Source organism: Pygoscelis adeliae, unplaced genomic scaffold (assembly GCF_000699105.1).
Source record: "Pygoscelis adeliae isolate BGI_AS28 unplaced genomic scaffold, ASM69910v1 Scaffold77, whole genome shotgun sequence".
Lineage (NCBI taxonomy): Eukaryota > Metazoa > Chordata > Aves > Sphenisciformes > Spheniscidae > Pygoscelis > Pygoscelis adeliae.
Window position 1 is genome coordinate 4,056,548 of NW_008825216.1, and position 14,400 is coordinate 4,070,947.

A 14,400-nucleotide genomic window follows, 5' to 3' on the forward strand; every position below is an offset into this window, starting at 1 on the left:
CGTGGTCAAGGTGAGCTGTATTTGGAGTTTCGGAGAATGTCCATCACTGCTACCGGCCTGGATTGCTACTGCTCTGCGTTTTATGTTGGCATTTCTACCAGCACGGAAAGGATCCTGTATGACGTTACAAAACGGGAGAGTAATTTGTACAAGTTTTCCTTGGCGCGAATATCTCGGTAAGGTCCACAACAGTGAAGAATTCGGCCGTGCCACCACAGCATTTGCTTTGGGTCTGGTGCACCCAGCTCGCACACAGACACTGCATCGTGTCGGGATTTTAAACGCAGCTTATTCTTTTTTCTCTACTTTTGTCTTCTAGAACTGTATAGATCACCAGTTGCTCAAAGGAAAGGCACACAGAAGGGTGTTCCAAATTTACTGAAATGTACTGAAAACATTACCTAAACTGTTATTGTTTTGCCACAGTGAACCCATCCCTCCAGTGATTGCTCTGAATGGATGATATGAAACCGCTTAAAACCAACCGTTGCTTCAGACAAAATTTAGTCTGCAAATGCCCAGTCAGTCATGAGCCCCTCGTTTTCCCCCATTTCCCACAAAGGTGAGATTTCTAGCAACCTGCACGCAGCATTGGCAGAAAAATCATAGCAGGTAGTTCACAAGGTATGCTTGTCGGCAGCATACCTTGAATTTCACTGTCGTTAAGTGCCGATTGGTCCATCAAGATGCAGAAGGCATACTGCAGCATTCTGTTTGTTGTTGCGATTGCTGATATAAATTGACTAACTCTCTAATTACCCAAATCTTGGGACTAATAATTTACGTACTTTATTTTCCACTCAGTACAATTTATTTGAGACCCAGAGGAGCACAAACTCTGTCTACTTAAATGCCAATTTTGAAAGCCAGAGGCTAACTACGAGCACTTCAACATATGTGCGGGGGTGTCAGAAGCATTCGGGCTCAGCCTTGAGCTGACTCAGCTGAGTTTGCAACTTAGCCCAGAGCTTATCTCCTGTTTTTGGCAGAAGCGGCAAAATTTATGATCTGTCCTGGTGACATTGGAAACACCCTTATGAACATGTCTGAATTGTTTTGTTAGCTTTGCAAATTCATGGCTGAAAAGATCAGATCTCACCTTGAAGAAAGACCAGAACAGATCACATTTCAAGGTTCTGTAAAAATACTGAGAGAGTAATCATATTTTTTATAAGACACTCCAGGCAGGCTATTCTCCAGAGGTAGGTAGGATATTCTCAGGTGGTGGGACAGGTGGTGAGAGATGCTAGTTGTATTGATCAAAGATATTGTGACAGAGAAAACCAATACAGCGGTCTCTTTGCCTGACCCGTGTTCCTTCCCCCTTAATCTAAACCACCAGCACTGCTACATTTGGTATTCAGATATAAAGGTTTATTGACTCTGACATGATTACGAGCGAGGGAATGGTTTAAGACGTGACCTTCGCTACAAAGGCTGCTGGGTAGTTCAGCCTGAGAGATCCATCATGTGCACGTTTAAACCTCAGCCACCCTGCAACTCACAGTGAGGCCAACTCAATGAATCAAATGAAAAGAAAATCAAAGCGGAGTGCAGAGAGGATTGTTAGTATCATCTTGGTTTCCTTTACGTTGGCATAATTAACATTTATACATAAACATGCGTTTGTTGACATATTCTAAATAACTAACGTGAAGAATATCTGCTGGGTGGGAGGTGAGCTGTACTGTGCAAACAGAGGGGTGGCAAAATACAATACCCATGTGTTGTTTGTTCGCTCTTCTTGTCCTTCTAAGGTGTCTTGTCCTTGCCCTAAGTTGTAGCGGGGGGGTTTGTTTCACGTGCCGTCTAGCACAGTGCTCCTAACGGCAGGGAACAAATTAAAAAATATCACTGCCGACAGTGTTTAGCCATTATTGCAATACGAATATCTAATATGCTTTCACTGGAGGTTTGGGGGTGTGACGCCCCGTACACATAAATGCGAGTGTGCGTATGTCTGAGCAATTAATTACACCAGTAATCTGATAGGATTTTGATCTCAATGGTTCCCAGACTACAACAGCATCACGGTCTAGGCTCCTACCCGCTCTTTCTGCCCGACGAGTCAGACACTCCTTGAATCCACCTCGTATCTTCCCAGACTAAAATTTCTCACAACACTCTGAAAAAAAAAAGTATCAGCCAGTAGATGTGGTTTGCTCCAGAGGGGCTCCGCAATGTTTGCTGATTTTTTTCTGAACCTATGATACTGGTTTTCCTGCCTCACTTCCAGCTTCCAAACTGCACCAAGAGAAAATTCAATAGGGTTGAATAGTTATGACTTTTCTATATAAAAAAGTTCTGGAGCTGGCATGAAAAAAGGACTCCGCAGTTATGAACAGGAAGAGGCAGTCTGTAAAACTGAAGGTGGAGGAGAGATCTTTTCACCGCTGTTAAATTCCAGCCTATGCAAACGGTAGCTATATTGGAAATCAATAGCAAAACCCCCATAGACTTTGATGGGAGAACAATTAGGTCACTGTTGGTTGTCTTTGAATTCCCACACTGGGTATGTCTATTGTTTGCTTGGCTGGCATTGCCTTGAAAAACCTACTGGCTTTTTTTCCCTTTGTTCTGGGTTGCTTACATACATTAACTGCAGTAATTCTTATACTAAAGCCTACTTGTAATGGACAGGAATAGGCCAACGTTCTTTTAAATTGTATCCAACTTGTTTCCTGGCCCTATTGTGGTTCAAAAGACTGCTAGCACTGCAAAGTCTTCACGTAACATCTCGCACAGAGTTAATAAGCACAGTTATTTCAACCGTTCTGTGCTTTCCTCTAGCATTATTGTGAAAAGAAGAAAGATAACAGCAGTTTGCCATGAAGATATGAAAGAACCCTCCTTTGAGGCACTCTAACACTATCTAGTGGCAACTTGCACCCACTTAGGTATCTTCACAGGTGCCTCAGGTGTGAGTAAGAATTGGGCCAAGGCTTGTGGATTCGCTTATCTGCTGCAAAGCAGAGGGTGTGGACTAGGGCAGGTGCCAGAGGCTGTGCTGTGTCAGCATAAGCACTCCTGCGCTGTGAGTTGGGTGAGGGAATGGAAAGAGTTGACAACATTTTTTTTTTTATTTTATTTTATTTTATTTTATTTTATTTTATTTTTTTTTATTTATGCTGAGCTGGGTCTGCCTGTTACCTTGATCACCCCGCAGCCAGATGTTCACTAATGGCAGAGCGGAGGAGGGAGTGGGGTGTTTGGCGAGGTGGGAAGGAAGGTGGGCTCACCCCTTTCCACAGCAGCCCTGAAGCTGAAGTGTGGTTCAGCGAGGGTGTAGGAGCCTGGGCACTTTATGGGAGGGTGCAGGAGGACCCTGATCCCCGGTGGAGTGGCCCCAGCTGAAGAGCACTGCTTGCTTGGCTGGAGAGAGGCTGGGCCGCTGCTTGGGATGAGGAGGCTCTTGCCCGCCTGGGCTCCTCCCTTGGCGGTGGGTGAGAGCTGAGAGATGATATCATCAGCTGGCCTAACTCGGGATAAAATCACTAAGTTCCGAGGAGCTGCCCCATCTCAGTGAGCTGAAGATACGCCTCTTTATGGCTGTGTGAAACCCAGCACCGCCGAGCAGCAGGGGGAAGCGTGCGAGGAAGGGGCGGTGGCCACTCTTGCACGGGTGGAGGGCACATTTTCACGCATGGGGTTCCCCCTCTGTTTGCTGATCCCATCTAACTGGGTCCTCTGAGCAGGGGGGGAACTGTGAAACCTTCATGCTTTGTCAAGGCAAGGCTTTGTGGTGGGCTCTGTGGGTGCAGAGAATAGGGGGTCCATGGGGGTGAGGCTGAACGTAACAGTGTGGGTAGGCTGCTGGGCTTCCACCTCTCTAATGTGCACGTATTTATTGTTTTCCTTTGTGCCTTGGGTTTTTCTCTTGGCCTGGGTGTTTTTTAAAGCTCACCCAAAGCCTTGCCCTGGCACTGCCCTGGCATTAGGAAAGCAGAAGATAAGAGAGCCTCCTGTTTGAAGAGACAAATATTCGTAAATACGTCTTGGGTGTTTTTTCCTGAACAATATGCTCTTTCTGTGTGCTCATTTGGAGAAGCTGTTCTTCACTTCTCCTCTAAAATGCTTTTGTGCAGCATTGCTAATGCAGAATGGTTGCCATGTCCCCTGCAGAGGGAACTGATTGATCCCTACATATAAACATATATAATCTGTTGAGTGATTCTTCACAATAAGAGGCACTTCGCAGAAGTAAATTATTATTACTATCGTACCATTACTTCACTCCTTTGGAACAAGGCCATTTTCCCCCCACTAACTATCAGCATTCCCTGCTAGACAAATAGTAGTGCAGATACTCTTGGGATGAGTCACCGGGCTGCTGCAATGGGATGGCAGCTCGTCCTCAGATAAGAAGCCCATTACCAGTGCACTGTGTCCAGTCACCACTGACTCAGAAACAGGAATCCCAAGGTTGCTCTTGAGTCAGCACTGGCATGACTCTGTCACTAGGCTGCCTTAGCTTGCCTGACATTTTCACTTATGATGAAAATACCAGGCGGCTGATGTCAAAGCAGGACCTGTGTGACACCAGTGGACTCTGAATAACTACTCTAACTCATTATCCTCGTGGAAATAATTCCAGGGTAGGGGCTTCCAAAGCTGTTTTCATGCAGAGCCACCTCACGGGTGAAATGGCAACCTCAGAGACATGCTACAAAATCAATCTTGAAAGCCGTACTTTCACATCTGGTCACATAAACCAGTGTTGTCCTGAAGGTGACAGTCCTGGCAATGGGACGTCCCTGGCGGCAGCTTGGTGTTCTCACCCCCAGATATTCCTCGCCGTCCTCTGGGGCCTCTGTTGAGTCCTGATACAACCCTGAAGGAGTTACCTTCAGACCCATCATCAGTCATCCGATTCTCTCAGTGGTAGGCACAACTCAAAAACCTATTTCTGGGCCTCATTCAAAAGCTTCACCAGCTTCTAGTAGCTTGCAAGCTGCTCTTTGGGAAGAACTTGGAGTGGGGTGGGGATTCGTTCCTTAAGTAATCCTGTAGCAGTAATGTCCGCTTTAATGCATCCTGAGGAATATCTTTAGATCTTTACTTTCTCCTGACTTTCAATGACCACGGCTTTGATTGTTGTTAATTTTCAGGTACCTTTTGTACTTGGGAAGGCTGTGGATTGAGCTAAACTGAGAGAGCAAAGATGCTTGTCTGAGGGGTGCCTACCTTTCTCATTGTATTCTGTTTAGTCACTGTGGTATATGGGAGGGAGCACTCTGTCCTGTAACGGCAGGATTCAGCGTAGTTTAATGCGCCGTGGTGTCTGAGCCGTGGGTGACGGAAAGTGATCTGTGTCCAAAGACTTCAGGAGACAGTGGTTTGGAGACCGAGTGCTGGTACCTGTGCATGTTTGCCTCCTCTGGGCTATGATAAAGGGCCACGTCTCTACATCCAGAGCTTTGTGCTAATTCGTAACGGCAATTACTGCAATGTCTAGAGCAAGCTTGTTCTGAGGAGTATGGCACACTGATTCTTGCCAACCAAACTGCTAGGAGGTTTGAAAAAGCTATTGAAAACCGTATCCAGAAACCAGTGGTGAATACGGAACCTGCTTGCCCTTAGTAATTTGGCTGATTTCACTACCTTGATTTAGGAATCGGCAATAAAAAGGGAAGAGGCTAGACCTGCAAGGTGGCGCAATTTCACTGAACTAAATGGAGCTGTGGCAACGTACACCAGTGAGCCATCCAGTTCAAGGCCTTAAAAGCTTTAAGTTGATGAATATTCCCTGCTGGTGGCTGATTATTATTGATACGCTTTGGTACAATGCCTCTGAAGTGCAGTACTCTATCAATTCAGCACATTACATGAGCCTCAGGCTTGCTTCACTTTTGTTCAACTTTCTTTGGGCACCAGAATTCACTCTCATTTTACGGTGATGTAAGTCTGGAATAAAGCCACAATACAATGGCAGCACTCCTTCAGGTACGAATTTGTGCAAACAAGAAGTGTGTTTGTCCCTGTCTGAAAGTCCTTGCTGGCTTGATAAGTTGGATGTTTTTCAGGTTATTTTTATTTATTTATTTTCTTTTTCTTATTGCTCACTCACTACAGCAAAAGAGCTAGCCACACTTACGGTATATACAGATGTACATGCCTTGCTCTCAGATTCCCCGGCAGGCAAACGATGATAAACGTGGAAGAAAAGAAAGATGGCTTTTAAAGAATGACCTTAGGAAACAAAAACTGCAAAAATAGTTGCTGTGCCTGGTGTTTCATCTGTGAATACCCAGGGAAATTAATTTGAATGCAAGTGGGAAATGCATCCATATCTTTGGGTAGAGGAAACTGAATTTTTTTGCACAGCAGCTGGCTCTTTGGGGCCAGTCTTCTACTGATGTATCCATGGGTTTCTTCATTGAAAGGGGAAAGAGGTCATTGCTGGAAGATATTTTAAATGAAATATCAAATGTGCAGTAACTCTTTTACTGCCTAATAGTCCTCGTTTCTCTCATTACCTGTCAGGCCTCCCCTTGGCTTGGGAAGCAAGTATCTTCTGAAGTCAGTCTCCGTCACACAGCAGCTGGGCTGTTTGTTTGGTTAACTGTTTTCAAGACTTACCTCTTCTTTTTCTTTCTGTGAAATACGTTTACAGTGTGTTTGGCCTGATTGCCTTTGGCATTGATTCTGAATGGTACTTGACCTAGTGGGACGGTTGCATCGTTGGATATTTATGTAAAGAATCAACATTTGTTTCATTAGTTCCACAGCCGATGCTGGGATCCTAGGGTAAACCTTTTGTTGCCTTTGGGTATTTCTTCCAGAATGTTCTCATGCATAAAATTTCTGAGATTCTCCTTGTTAAAAAGGAGACATTAAACAGTGAAATAACTACTGACAAGAGCCTAGAAGAACACTCTGTTTGGAAACCCACTTTCATTCAGGAGCATAGTTGTTAAATGCCGGTTAGCTTATTATGCACACAGGGAGATAATTTTGCCTTGCTCTTAGCAATGGAGGCAGAGACACCATCACTTGCCTGTGCTCCCTTTGATCTCTGTGTCACATGAACATTTCTATGCTCTGCAAGCTCAGTGCCATCTTCTGACTGCCATTTCTTGCTGAGGCTGAGGATTATTTGGCAAATGCACATTTGAACCTTATGCAACCTTCAGCTTTCTCAGAAGGTAAAGAAGCAGGGCCTGAAAGTCCTGTTGAGGGATCTTGAAAATAAGAGAGGGAGAAATAGTAGGTGGTAAAATGAAAGACTTTTTTGACCTTCTTTTTTAGCCTGTTTTTAGTTACCTAAGCTGAATATAGCCTTGCTTGCCATTGGTCATATAAATTGCATGCTCGTCATCTTCCAATCTACGTCACTCTACATGTGTCTATGGGAAAATAAACTGCATCTTCCAGGGAATCAATCTCAGCCTGTGCTGGGGCATGAGAAAGTGATAGAGGTAGCTCATAAATGACGCTAGGAAAGAGCTACTCTCAATAGGTATCTCTGAGTTAGTAACCTTAACTTCTCTTTAAAGTTAAAGAAGAAGTGTTTTCCTTTCATGTATCCAAAACTGATTAGATGACTCATTCCCTAAAACTCTTGATTTCTCTCCAAAGCCTGTGAAGAGGACCTAGCTTACCTTAGCCCAGATGTAAATGTGTGTTGGCAGATGCCTTAAGGTCTGGTGAATCCCGCTCTTGATAGTTCTAAGGATGCAAAGGGGAGCTGAGGATACTTGCAGTTTGCAGGAAGTGCCAACCCCAGATTTAGAACAAGGGGATAGCTGTTCAAATTAGACACGCCTGACAAATCAGCCTTAATTCAGCAAATTGCTAGTAACATCACACTCAGCACAAAAAGGACATGAAGTTTCCTGTTCTCTGTGGGCTTTTTTAGACATGGGAAAAATCTGATATAGCATAAAATTATCACAGAAGACTGCATATGGCTGATGCCTTATATAGGTTTAAAGGAAATTCCCACGACCGCATTTGACCTTCCTGTTTTTTAAAACACAATCAGCATCCATATCGTTGTGCACCTGTGTATTATCATGTACTTTGCACTTGATGAAGCTGCTGAATTACGTTAAAATTGGCAAGATACAAGTTGATATACCTGCCAAGGCAGGAGAAAAATTAAGTTGTCTGTAAAACACGTGCCTTCACTTTAACAAACTTGGCTTAGCTATGGCACAAGCCACTCATCAGAGTACTGAATAAAATAGTCATTTCAGTGAATACAGAAAGAATACTAGGGTGTGTTTTTTGAAATACACACTCTTGATGCAATTCCCTTGCTGAGCACTCTCTTCTGGGAAATAAACATCGTCATACGTGGTCCATTTTGCTAGCAACTCATCTCATTTATTCACCTGAGTTTCATACAGCTCAGTTTTAATTCTGCAGAAGGAAAATCTTGCCATATAAAGGATGGGCTTTAAGCTACTGTTTGACTACACAGAAAATCATACTATACCTCGAATCACAGATTTCTTGATACTTATTGGATCTTTATTACTTCAATGAAAAGAGTAGATGACATGAATAATTCTTCCAATTGATAGATTGGGGCCAGAATGCCCAGAACCTTGTGGGACTGAGTATCTAAGACCAAATCTGACAAGATTCATACCCACAATTAACATCAGGCACTGTGCACAATCCTATTGACGTCTCTGGAGACGGATGCCCAGCATACAGTTAAGAACCTGTAGAAGTCTTTGAACAGCTGGAGCTTTAGCTTCCAGGCTGAGAAACGTGTATTTTAAATATAGCACTAAACCCCCCAAAGGCTGGGTTCCAGCTGGTTTCCATTCAGCTCTAGACTAAGTGTTACTTCACCTGGGAAATGAACTCTCTCTCAGAAGAAAGGTGCCCTGTTTGACTGAATTGAGCAATTTGAATTCCCAGGATAAAACGTACTCAAGATACAATAGAGACTTCTATAAATGCTTTGAATTTAAGTAGGAATAAGTCACACATAGGAATCAATTGGCCATTTATTTGTTCATTTATTTATTAACAGAATTGTATTTTTGGTACTGAAGAGTATAGATCCATACAAGCGATGCTGCACTTCATTGGCTTTGACAGTCATTTTGCTTCTAAATATTTTACCGAGTTTCCTTGCGCCACAGAATTCCTGGCTGAACACTGAGGACACATCTGGTCTCCGGCTGCTTCAGTTCATTGCACCACCGTCACAACAGAAGGAGTGGGCAAGTACACATTGCCAACATCAGACTCACATTTGGGGATCTTTAACAGCATAGGATCAGGAGGATGTATCCTATGTAGGATGGACGACTAGAGGCAAAAGTAAGATCTGAAACTGTTTCAAGGAAAATACAAATGTGATTCCAGGCCTTTGCATAAGAGTTTCCTCCTGGGGAGAAGAAGGGGATCTAATCTCGCCTAATGTTAGACAACTGCAATGTAGGTGCCTGCCTTTGGGATAACCTCCTTCATAAGAAGTGGAGAGAAAGAGGTGCCTAAAGGTCGTGATTGATTTTCCCTGTCCTACCATCTGTCTTAGGATGAGATTGATCACAGCTGCACTTACAAAAGCCTGTTTCTCCATTGACTACAGAGAGACCCTGAAGAGTAGTTGAGGTGTACATGTCCACACTGCAGTCATCTACAGTTAAGGGAGATGAATGTTACCCCTGCACTTCTTGTCCCAGGACCCCTCTCTATCCCTGCAACTGAGTCAGGTAGCAATGTTCATCTGCTATGAAATACTTTCCTACAGTTTTCCTAATCCTTCTGCTGAATTTTCTTTAGCCTCCAGATGACTTGGAAAAATGCTTTCAAGAGGCCCCAGTTTGAATCAGGTGCATAACGTGAAGCTAGGCATATGCCTAAATTACGTGATGAACTGATGTCTCATTGGTTTAGACATGACTTATCCACCTTTAAGCAGGCTGTGGGACAAAGCGCTCAGACCCCAAACCTATCAAACACTCACATGTATAAAATATTGCATCATAGGTAGAGTGATTTTAAATAGTTACAGGCAATAAGTAGATGGTAGTTTTATCTACTGTTGTGGAGAACTAGTTGGAACCAATTGTCCAAAGCCTTTATTGTAACCACATTACAACAGTATTATTTTCTCTAGGGTGGTAATAAGGCTGAATTAGGCAATAACGCAAATCCCTTTGAAAATGAAAAATAACACATAGGATCATTGTTTATGTGCCCTTTGGGTGCAAAGGCTAAAATAAAGATCTAAGTCTTCTTCCTCTTCTTTCCAATAGCCTGTCTCTTTGCACCCTTTGTTTTATGATTTCCTCAAGCTCATAAATCTCATGCAAGAGGTAAGGATTGTAAGGAGAGAAAAATCACTCTATCAGGTGACTTTACATCATTCCTCCTCGTTGCCCTTGTGTTCAATTATTTTCATCCTTAATGGTCTTGTTGTTTTCCCTGTATATAAATCAAGCTACAATGACATGCAAAATTAAATATAGGAAAATCAGCTGTTTTCTTTATTGCCTGGTGAGGATGGGCCACAGTATTTGATGCTACTAGTATCCAGGGAAATGTAGCTGAAAAAGAGTTGCCTTTTTGCGCAAAATTTTCTTGACACTGTCTGCACCTTCTAGCCTACATTTTTAAAAAGAGGGAGAGTGGGATCTTGTTGCTGTTTTATTGGCCTGCAGATCAGTGGGTGCCTCGGCCATGCCAGGGGCAGCTGACGGATCTTAGGCAAAGTTCCTTCACCTCTGTGTCTCTTTCCCATCTAAATACGTGCCTTTTAAAAGGTCCTCGTATTTTACACCAATAAGACTTTCTATTTGCAGCTACAATTATTTTGCTATGGCATTCTTCATAAGAAACTGAATGGACAATTCTGGAGACAGGGAAGATTTTAATTTATCTTTTTTACACAGGAGTTTTCTACTCAGTAAGTTGAGTTGGAGTGTAAAGTTCTGCTTTTTGGGTAAGTGCATACGATTGCTTAAAAGAGCTGGCAGATTTTCCTACTCCTTTCCATTTTACCAACTGGAATGGTGTTTCAAACTTAACATGAACCGTTGGTACGCTTCCCAGTTCCCTCATTAGAACAAGCCTGATGGTGTTGCCTACTCATTTGATTGCAAGCTTTTCCCAACCCATTTCCTTTTCTTGTACATTTAAAAGCACTAAAGAGAACAGGATCCTGATTGTAGTAGAGGCCTTCAGGCATTGCTACGTTAAATTAACAATAAATGTTGAACTTCTGAAACCCTTCAAGCCACAACAGAGTAGGTCAAATATTTGAACCGAGGTAGGAAATGTTAAATGCCACGTTGATTTGGAAATTGTATTTGATGATACTGTCTCAAAACATAGGACTGCATTTCAACTGGTAGAAGAGTCATAACTTTTTGGAGGTCAATGGATCTCATACTGATTTAGCTATTACTATCCACTTGGATAGTAATGGTTTGCGATGAATGAGACAGCTAAAGATTTTTCTACTATAGATGATGCCTCTTCTACATGATCTGAAAAAGACCAAAGCTTAGAAGGAAGGAAGGACAGAGACCGTAAAATAACATGGGCATGAGAAACCAAAGCATGCATCTCGGAGGGAAAAGACGTTGAAGCTGGAGGACTCAAGGTTTGTGCTCAGGTTTGGGACAGTCTAATCAGAGGAAGACAAAATGCTGACTGTTCACCTTTGTGCAAATCAGTTGGGTATTTTGTATACAGAGATCTTGGCAGCAGCACTCTATGGGTCAAAGACCATTTCTTGGCTTTCAAATGATTTTCAAGAAATGAATGCTTTGTTGCGTTGCTGGTGCCTAACTATCATTGTGTGCAGTTCTCTTGGGAAACTCACTAGTTTTGTCACTCATTGGCTTTGATTTGCCTTGTTTGGTTTGTTTCTTTTAATTCTTCAGTTTTCCTTTTTCTGCTGGGGTGAACTTTGTGCTTGTGCTTCCCGGTCCAGGATACTGTAGTCTTTTACTTATGCACAGAAAGCTGTGACACTGGCCACATAGGTGCAGGCTTCCACGCTCCATCCTGGCACGTTGTTTGTGATTACCACTTTGCATTATCCGCACACCCCTGGCCTCTTTAGCTATCATTCAACAGTGCCAGAGAGCACCAGTTGTGATGGTGACTTCTGCATCATGACCACTTATCTACTTTATATTGGATTGATGCTACCTGTTTATTTAGGGCAGAGCTTCGTATAGGCGTGCGGCAGTAAAAATACATTGAGTTTATTGTTCTGGAGCTGTGACACTGGATAAAAGAATCTGTAGCCCATACGGTCATCCACATCATTCTCCTTTATCTGCGAGGTACCGGTAAAGTCAGCACCTGGGAGGCTGACTTACAATGTCCTCTCCCCATACTTCGCTGCCTCACTGATTATTTACTGGAGTAACAAAGTTCTGTGGTTAAAACACTGGCCTGAGATCCAGGACAGACAAGATAACTCTTGCCGCGGCCACAGATGTTCCGTCTGATCTGGGAGAAGTTGTTCAGTGTCTCTGTGACTGTTGGGAGTAAGAGCTCTGCTCTGTCTTACAGAAGTGTTGACAGAGGGTTAACTTGTTTGCAGCGAATAGATCCTGCTAAAATTGTGCACTGGCTGAGATGCAGAAGGCAACAAATGGGAAAGAAGGCAGAAGTTACCACAGGCCCAAGGCAACCAGGCTGCGTCACTTGGTTTTGTAAAGATAAATTGATTGATCCTTATGAGGTGCTGAGATATGTGAAAGCCATAGAAAATCCCAAATATAAATACACTGACTAACAGAATATCCACTTGTGCTTCTATGAAAATCCCTGCCAGTTATTTTTTTCTGAAACTGAACCTAGTGCTTACAGCATTTTTTTTTTTATCTGCAGAATTACACAGTGCAATATTCAGAGCTGGGAAAAAAGGTTAAATTCAAATAAACCTCAGGATTGAATTTTTGGCTATAAGACAGACCGAGCTGAAACTTAATTGCATCCTTGGAAGCTAATGTGATGGCCATTTGCAGCGTGGGGGCACATTAGGGAGTTTTTTCCATTCACAGCTTTCTTTTCTAATATGTATTCAAACGTAAAAGCAGCTTCTCATTTTAGAAATACATCCAGAAGTAAATCCTACTTCACCAGTGCAGTAACAGGGCTGGGTCTGGGGAGCAAGGAGTTACACGTGCAGTTCTCCATTTGCTGCTTTTGAAGGCGTCGCCTTCACACAAAGCATCAACCTGTTCCACACTGCAGAGGCCAGAATGGCCTTTGCTACCTGCAAAACGTATCACGCTTCTGCTGCTCCCCCATTTCCGCACTAATCAAAGTTCTTGGCACTGATTTCTTTAATTGCACAGGTGAGATTTGAATGAAAATTGACGCCACATGGGTTCCAATCTAACGGAGTCAGCCTACAACAGGATTCCCTTGACTTTTGAAAGAGCTCAATGTCCTTTAGACTCTTAAATGAAAGAGTCATTTTTTCATGAGCACTCTTCAAGTACAGTGCACAGTGATGGGGAGAGGGGTGTCTGCGTTTTTCTGAGCAGGGACATATATGAAAAAAAGTCGTCACCTAACTGAGCAAGAAAACAACCGCCCTCACACACTTAGTTTATACTTTTGCCGGCGTTTCTGGGAGGTGGCATACATGGACTAGCACGCTAATGACTTGTGTCAGTGACTTAACTCAGGGACTCTGCAAACGCACTGGAGTTTTTGTAGAATAAACAGATTCTGCAGGTGGATGCCTGGCTGCGAAGAGCTTTTGAAAAGCGCTCTGAAGGCAAGAAGAGCTTCATGCTGTTCATACCTCAAGTCAGTGCTTTTACACTAAGGATAGACTTGGGTTTGTAATTGTTATCTGTCTTCAGCCTTCGTAAGTCAATGAACCAAGAGTGACATAAAAGGCAATGAAGAAAGGGTCTCTTATTCACCCGGCAGCCAGCAGGGGGGAAGCAAAGAAGACAGGCCTGGGGCGTGCCTATGTGGATGTCAGAAGTGATGCCCGGGACGCCCCGATTTCATTATGCTCCACTGTGCCAAGCAGCAAATGGGTCTCCATTCAAGCCTTCTCTCCCACCTTCCCCCCCTTATTTCCCTCTTTTTCCCTCCCTCTTTTTACTTATTCTCACAAGTTGCTCACCTGCCCTTCTTCCTCCCTCTGCCTGTATCGTCAACCGCTAAAAAAGCTGCCTGCCTCAGGATGGCATCTCCCGGCAACTCTGTGGGGATAATACAGTTACCAGAGCACAGTCACAAAACTTGGCCTTACAGAGTGCTCCCTGGGTTTGTACTCCATGCCCATGACTGTTGTTGTGATGCCATTGCAGCTTGCCACTCCAGTGAGCAGAATTAAGCAGGGAACTAGAAGATGCTCCCTTCTCTACTCTCAGCAGCTGTGTTTGCAGAGAGTAAAAACACGTCCAGGTTTTTTCTACTTTTATCTCTTGATCATGTCTTATCATCCCA

General features: G+C 43.4%; 1 protein-coding gene across 1 annotated transcript in view; it reads right to left on the reverse strand.

The window, feature by feature from the left end:
• Positions 1-14,400, reverse strand: part of MAP10 (microtubule-associated protein 10) — a 78,634-nt gene that overhangs the window by 46,078 nt on the left and 18,156 nt on the right. The window contains exon 4 of the mRNA XM_009329231.1: positions 14,075-14,153. Within this exon, the coding sequence (XP_009327506.1) occupies positions 14,075-14,153 (79 nt within the window). The remainder of the gene's footprint in view (positions 1-14,074; positions 14,154-14,400) is intronic.